This window comes from Vipera berus (assembly GCF_964194415.1).
Source record: "Vipera berus genome assembly, chromosome: 1".
NCBI lineage: Eukaryota > Metazoa > Chordata > Lepidosauria > Squamata > Viperidae > Vipera > Vipera berus.
In genome coordinates, this window is record NC_138202.1 from 189,564,189 (window position 1) to 189,572,190 (window position 8,002).

General features: G+C 38.8%; 1 protein-coding gene across 1 annotated transcript in view; it reads left to right on the plus strand.

Annotated features, from left to right (window-relative positions):
• The window catches only part of MLPH (melanophilin), a 100,968-nt gene extending 94,571 nt beyond the window's left edge, over window positions 1-6,397 (plus strand). The window contains exon 16 of the mRNA XM_081312766.1: window positions 5,621-6,397. Within this exon, the coding sequence (XP_081168892.1) occupies window positions 5,621-5,647 (27 nt within the window). The 3' untranslated portion in view covers window positions 5,648-6,397. The remainder of the gene's footprint in view (window positions 1-5,620) is intronic.
• The last annotated feature ends 1,605 nt before the right edge of the window (window positions 6,398-8,002 follow it).

The window sequence follows — 8,002 nt, forward strand, 5'->3', positions numbered from 1 at the left end:
AAAAAAGCAATAATAGAGCGATCAGCAAATTCAGATATTTAGAGAGATTCAGTGAGAGAGAGAGAATCTACGTTTCTAGCTCCCTCTTATGGCCATGAGCAACCTCACACGCCCATGGATCAATTACCTTCTTAAAGTTACAACATCATCATGGCTTATATATTTCCAACCCAATATGTAGGCTATCATCATATGCCTAACATATTCCATAAATGGCATACAGAAAATGTATGTGCAATCTCATTTTAGCAATTTTTAATTTGTGATATTACTTTTAAAAGGGAGGAATTCTATGATGGCAGCCACAGAGGAAGCTTGATTACATTGTGGGAAGAGAAGTTGGTATTAAACTAAGTTATCTTAAACTAAGACAAAACGGTAGGAGAAAAGGGAAAGAGAGAAAGATAAATCAGAAAAATAAAAAAGACTTTAAGAAGAGAAAAGGAGAAGAAAGATCTGCAGAGCAGAGGAGAGAGCCCCTCTCTGTGGGGCAGAGAGGAAAGCTGACTGAAGGCAGTGCAATGACTGGCAGAGAGAAGAAACAGGACAGCTGGTGAGATAGTGGAGAAGGGAGGACAGCCAACCAGGGAGAGAAGAGGAGAGCTTACTGTGAACTATCCAGGCAGCCCTGTTTGCTGAAGGAAACAGAACACCGGCGCGACGGACAAGCAAATGGGAGCCACATGGCTGTGGAGCTGTTGGGGGTGATGGAACATTGCAGCACAGTAGACCAGGGCCTAAACCCAGCAGCAGACCAAGTGCTACAGACGGCAGTAGACCAGGGCCTACAGCCAGCAGCAGGCCAGGTGCTACAGACAGCGGTAGACCAGATGCTACAGACAGCAGCAGATCAGGTACTACAAATGGCAGACCAGGACCTACAACTGGCAGCAGACCAGGTGCTACAGACAGTGATAGACCAAGTGCTATAGATGGCAGTAGATCAGGGCCTACAGACGGTGGCAGACCAGGTGCTACAAATGGCGGTAGACCAGGGCCTACAGACAGCAGCAGACCAAGTGCTATGGATGGCAGTAGACCAGGGCCAACAGATGGCAAAAACCAAAAAGAGATTTTCAAACAATAAACTTATGGAACAGGTGACTGATACTATTGTGGTATGCAATACATGTTCCATCTATGTGCTTCTGCCCAAAGAACACTCAAAATATACATACATTAGATGTAAACTATGTAAACTACTGGAGGAAAAATGAAGGAACTTAGAGGCAGCTCTAGCCAAGCCCCAATCTATGAAAGAAAGCTATATCCCAACCGAACCAATTAAAGAACAAATAACTCCCAGAGGATTTGACCCTACTGATAAACCCTTGGAGGAAAACAGGAAAGAAAACACAATACTTAACACAATACTTAACGAAAAAAGCAGCATACAACTAACAAACCCCATCTGCCCAATCCAACCCAACCAGAAACAGCCCACTAAAACTGAACAATAGATTTCTCCCCTTAGATGGAAACACACAGACTCACAACCTCCCCCCTCAAAGAAAACATGCAGATGCCTAACAAAGAAACAACTTCAAATATCCCTTAAAAAGTCACTTCAAATATCCCTAAAAAAGTCACATCAACAAACACACCAGAGATAAACAGAAAATACCCCAGATTGCAGCCCCCCAAAAAGGAAGGCGAGTGTTGGGAATAGGAGATTCTATCCTCAAAGGAACGTAATCATCCATCTGCAGATCGGACATACAATCCAGGGAGGTATGTTGTCTCCCTGGAGCAAAAATAAAGATGTGGCTGAGAACCTAACCTAAAATAATTAAACCTACTGATTACTACCCTTTCCACCTCCTCCACATTGGGATGAATGACACAACAAAGAACCTGAGTCCAATAGTGAGAGATTACAAACAACTAGGCAATAAAGTTATGAAGCTAGGAGCACAAGTTGTCTTCTCATCCATACTCCGAACAAAAGGCCAACAACCATTGAGGGGGAAAAGATTTCTAGAAATAAAACATTGGCTAAAGGTTTGGTGTCACCAAGAAAACTTTGGTTTCCTGGATCGTGGTCTACATTTCCTACGTGAAGGACTCCTGACAAGGGATGGGCTGCACCTCACGAAAACAGGGAAAAATGTACTCAGAAAAAGACTGGCCCAACTCATCATGAGGGCTTTAAACTAAAATTGAGGGTGAGGGTGACCAATCTTTAGAATCTCCAGAACCCAAAACCAATCATAAATCCCAAGAAAACAAATCAAACAATAAGGTAGGCAGAGACGAGAAAAAAGAAAAACCCAAACAACAATGAGGAGATGCAGGAAACATGCCCATGAACAGGCATAAAAGTCTTAAATGCTTATATACAAATGCTCAAATCTTGGAGAACAAACAGGGTGAACTAGAAGCAATAGTACACAAGGGCGGGTATGACATAGTTGGCATTACAGAAACCTGGTGGAACGAAACCCATGACTGGAATGGACTGATGGATGGATACAAATTGCTCAAAAGAAACAGGTCTACAAAAAGAGGAGGGGGAATTGCACTATATGTAAGAGAACGCTACATATCTACAGAAATGCACATGATCCAAGATAAAATCCCTCCAGGGTCAATATAAAAGAGAAAAAAAGTGACCTTGCCATAGGGGTATACTACAGGCCACCCAACCAATCAGCAGAAATAAATGAACTCTTTGCCAACCAGTTAACAAATGTATGTAGGAAGCATACCACAGTACTAATGGGAGACTTCAACTATCCAGATATCAACTGGGAGACCAAATCTGCAGCGAGCAAGAGATCAAACAGATTCCTAACCAACCTAGCCAACAACTTTGTCATCCAAAAGGTGGAGGAGGGAACTAGATGTAAAACCATACTGGAGAATAGAGAAGAAGTGATAGAGGAAGTTGAAGTTGCCAGAACCTTGGGCGAAAGTGACCATATCATACTGAAATTTAATATAATGCAAACACTAGCAACAGAAAACAATCCAACCTGTGTCTTGAACTTCAAAAGAGCTGACTTTAACAAAGTCAGAGAGAACCTAGGAAAAATTCCATGGATGAAAATCCTAAAGGATTCCCAAGAAGCATGGGAAACTCTGAAAAATGCAATCATAAAAACACAATACCACTGAAAAAGAAAAACAAGAAATTCAAGAAGAAACCAGCATGGCTGCACAAAGATCTCTCTGACAAACTGAAAAACAAAAAGGACAAAAACAAAAAAATGGAAAGAGGGACACATTACTAAGGCCAATTAGCCTTGGTGGAGCAGTGGGCTAATGCCTCCTTAAGTAACACCAGCTGCCTGCAATTAGTGCAGGTTCGCATCCCACCAGGCTCAAGGTTGACTCAGCCTTCCATCCTTCCGAGGTAGGTAAAATGAGGACCCAGATTGTTGGGGGCAATTAAGCTGACTTTGTAATAATGCCGCTTGGGGTGTGTGTGAAAGCCCTAATAAGCAGGCATATACATAGAATGAAGGCTACTGCTAAGCTTGTAAGCCGCCCTGAGTCTTCGGAGAAGGGTGGGATATAAATGGAATTAAAATAAATAAATAAATAATCAGGAGACAGCCAGAACATGCAAAGATGAAGTCAAGAAAGCAAAGGCTCAGAACGAACAAAGACTTGCAACAGAAATCATGGATAATAAAAAAAAGTTTCTCCCAACATATTAACAACAAGAAAAAAGTCAAGGAAACTGTAGGTCCACTAAAGACAAAAGATGGCAAGGAAATAACAGGCAACAGGGAGAAAGCAGAGCTACTTAACTCATTTTTTGCATCAGTCTTCACACAAAAAGAAACTATAGCCCAACATACCCAAAAAACCACTGCAAAAGATAAATTAGAAACAAAAATTAAAATAAGCAAGAAAATTGTAAGACAACACCTATCCAACCTTGACGAATATAAATTTCCAGGGCCTGACAGATTACATCCCAGAGTTCTGAAGGAGGTGGCAGATGTTATCTCAGAACCATTGGACCACATCTTTCAAAAATCCTGGAGCACCAGGGAAGTACCTGAGGATTGGAAAGGGGCTAATGTGGGTAATTCCCATTTTCAAGAAAGGGGGGGGAAATGGATCCAGGAAACTACAGACCAATCAGTCTAACATCAATACCTGGGAATATTCTAGAAACGATAATTAAAAAAGATCTACAAACAACTAGAAGCAAACAAAATTATAACTAATAGCCAGCACGGGTTTGTTAAAAACAGATCATGCCAAACCAATCTTATTTCATTCTTCAACAAAGTGACTAAACTAACAGACCAGCGAAATACTGTGGATGTAGTATACTTAGACTTCAGTAAGGTGTTTGATAAAGTAGACCACAACCTACTCCTTGGTAAGCTAGAAAAAGGTGGAATAGACAACATCACCACCAGATGGATCTGTAGCTGGCTGGCAAACTGTACTCAACAAGTAGTCCTCAATGGCACTACATCCACATGGAGAGAAGTAAGCAGTGGGTACCACAAGGTTCCATCTTAGGCCCACTACTCTTCAATATCTTCATAAATGACTTAGATGAGGGAAATGAAGGGGAAACTCATCAAATTTGCACATGACACCAAACTGGCAGGAGTACTCAACACCCCAGAAGACAAATTCAGGATCCAAAAAGACCTAGACAAACTTGAACAATGGGCCTTATCCAACAAAATGAGTTTTAATATGGAGAAAAGCAAAGATTTACATTTAGGCAGGAAAAATCAAAGATATAAATATAGATTAGGTGAGACCTGGCTCAAAAACCGTAACTGTGAGAGGGACCTTGGAATCCTAGTGGACGATCATTTGACTATGAGCCAGCAGTGTGCAGCAGCAGCCAAAAAAGCTAATACAATCCTCGTTTGTTCAAACAGAGGCATAGAATCAAGATCACATGAAGTATTAGTACCGCTTTGTACAACCCTAGTAAGACCACACCTGGAATACTGCAGCCAATTTTCGTCATCATATCACAAAAAAAATGTTGAGAATTTGGAAAAAATTCAGAGAAGAGCAACTAAGATGATCAAAGGCCTGGAGACTAAAACATACGAAGAATGGCTGCGGGACTTGGGTTTGGCTAGTCTAAAGAAAAGAAGAAATAAGGGAGACATGATAGCAGTATTCCAATATTTGAGGGGCTGCCACAAAGAAGAGGGGGTCAGGTTATTCACCAAAGCACCAGAAGGCAGGACAAGAAACAATGGTTGGAAACTGACCAAAGAGAGAAGCAACCTGGAATTAAGGAGAAACTTCCTGACAGTGAGGACAATTAACCAGTGGAATAGCTTGCCCCCAGAAATCGTGGGTGCTCCATCACTGGAAATTTTTAAAAGGCTAGGCAGTCACTTGTCTGAGATGGTATAGGTTCTCCTGCTTGAGCAAGGGGCTGGACTAGAAGACCTCCAAGGTTCTATTCTATTCTATTCTATTCTATTCTATTCTATTCTATTCTATTCTATTCTATTCTATTCTATTCTATTCTATTCTATTCTATTCTATTCTATTCTATTCTATTCTATTCTCTGATTTTGATTGGGATCCACCTAGGGTTGATTGTAAGATGAGCAGCTATATAAATGTTTTTAATAAAGAAAACTCCAAACGCTCACATTGGTGTTTTGCTACTTTACAGAAACCTGTGATGACCCATCGGTCTTGAAAACAATGGAATCTTCTAAGATCAGTACTGCAAAGTCCTGTCTCAAGTTTTCATTTTTGTTGTTTTTCTCTCTCTTACTGGTCTACTTGATTTATGAAAGAAGGAAAAGGAACAAATTACATCTGAACAGAAATCTCTGAGCAAGAATCTTATGAAATTTGGGCTCTTCTCTAGCAGAGCAGCAGGTGTCAATGTATGTTATGGAGTCCCTTCCTCAGTTACGTCACATATGTTAAAGAGAACTTTGGCTCAAGCATTTTTCTTTCTCATTAATATATGTCTGTAATCTATATGGTCAGATGGATTGAAGAGATGTTTTCTAAGCCACTAAGCCCATTGTTTAGCTGTATGGGTCCCATATAGACATTTTCTATTTTCAGTGCTTGGAATTGCCCAAGATTCATGTCATGTTGCTATTACTAAATCATTGGGTGGTAAGGAGAAGGGTTTGATTGTTTAGTTTACAATATAGAAAAATCAATAATTCTTTCAGGCAGCTTCCCCTTTTTGAATTAAATCTTCATATTCTGTTTGTAAATTATGTAATATGTCCCCAAAACCTTGTATAAAAAGTGAAACACTAAATCAGTGGGAAAAGGGGTTTTTGAGTATGGTGTCAAATATTATAACCCAAATTGTCAACCATGGAAGCATTTGTACATCCAAATTTGGTGGACTTTGAAAAATTCTGGACATATAGAGATATTCTAAATGCTGAAGGGAATTTAAAATCCAAACAAGAACTGGAGAATCAGGGTATCAACTTGTGATGGGCACATTTGCAAATGCAAACTAGATATGAAAAAGATATAAAACTGTATGGATTTTATAAAGAACAAACAGCATTTGATAAGACTTTGTTAACTTCAGATGAGAAACTAATTAAGAAAATGTATAATTTTTTATTAATACTGGAAATGGAGAGCAAACAAGTTAAAGAAACGATAAGATGGGCGAAAAATGGCAAAATTTATGGGAAAGAAATTATAAATTGACAATGTCAACTTCTTATAAAGAAAATTTATACAAAATGTTTTATAGATGGCACTTGCCACCAGCAAGACTAGCAAAAATGTTTAAAAATATGTCAGATAGACATTGGAAATGTAAACATAACTCAGGCAGGTATTATCATGTTTGGTGGACATGTGACAAAGCAAACAGTTATTGGAAAAAGATACTGTACATGCTTGGTTAGAAAAGATGTTGGGAGAATATGTAGACTTTAAACCTGAACTTTTTTTACTAGGTATAATACCAGAAAAGATTAACAAACAAAGCCTATATTTGCTTTTACACGTCATAACAGCAGCAAGAATAATATTTGCGCAATTTGGAAAAATGAAGGAATACCACCAGATGGAGAAATAAAAAAATACTGGAATGTGCAAAGATGGACAGACAGACTATGAGACTGAAAGAAAAAGAAGAAACAGAATATTACCAAACATGGGATTTACTTTACCAACGGTTAGAGGAAAGAATAAAGGATTAGGAATTAAATACGTATTAGCATTTTGAAATCCAGACAGTATGTTGGTTGAAAAATTATCGTTGTAAGTAAAGAAAAATTAATAAAATCTTATTAAAAAAACAAATTTTATAACCCAAGTGCACGAGTAAGGAAGAGATTTGCAGGATCTGTTGCCTAGGGAAAAGGGACTGAAGCATTTTTAAAGCCTAGAACAAGATAGCATTGGAAAATGGCTCAGGCAGACATCTTCTTAATTCAAGGAGGAGAAGGAGCAGGCACAATGCAATCAGACTTGCAAGGTTCTGCTACTACAGCCAATTTCAATAAAAATCATTGTAGCCTTTCTGTGGACTTGATATCCTGGTTTGGCTTACCTAGTGGGGTTGACATGCACCGATAAATATGCTCATAAATATTTAGATCCTTCTTCTTAAGTACCACATTACTTAAAAGTGTTTTCTTTCTTTGTGTTCTATGTACAATGGAAGCATATTCTCCATCTGTCTTACAGCTGGATTTCATAGCAAATCAAAGGGTAGAATGCATTACAATTTTTGTAAGCATTCTTTGTAATTTTATACACAGTAGATTAGTCCATGTTAAAAGCTTGTCCTAGGACTGAGGATCCTTCATCCATTTCAGGACAACATAATAAAGATAGTCCTTGTGATACAACAGGCCACAATGAACATTCAAAGTTACAACAGACATCCCAAAACTATATATGACCCTTTTTTAAAGTTACAGTGGCTACAGTAACCCCATGGTCTTTCATCCTTATGAAACATCATGGGGATTCTTCAGTGCCCTCCACCTCTCTTCCCTCTTCATATTGTATTTTAAATCTAGAATTATGTTTTCAAACTCTAAAATTTGAATTT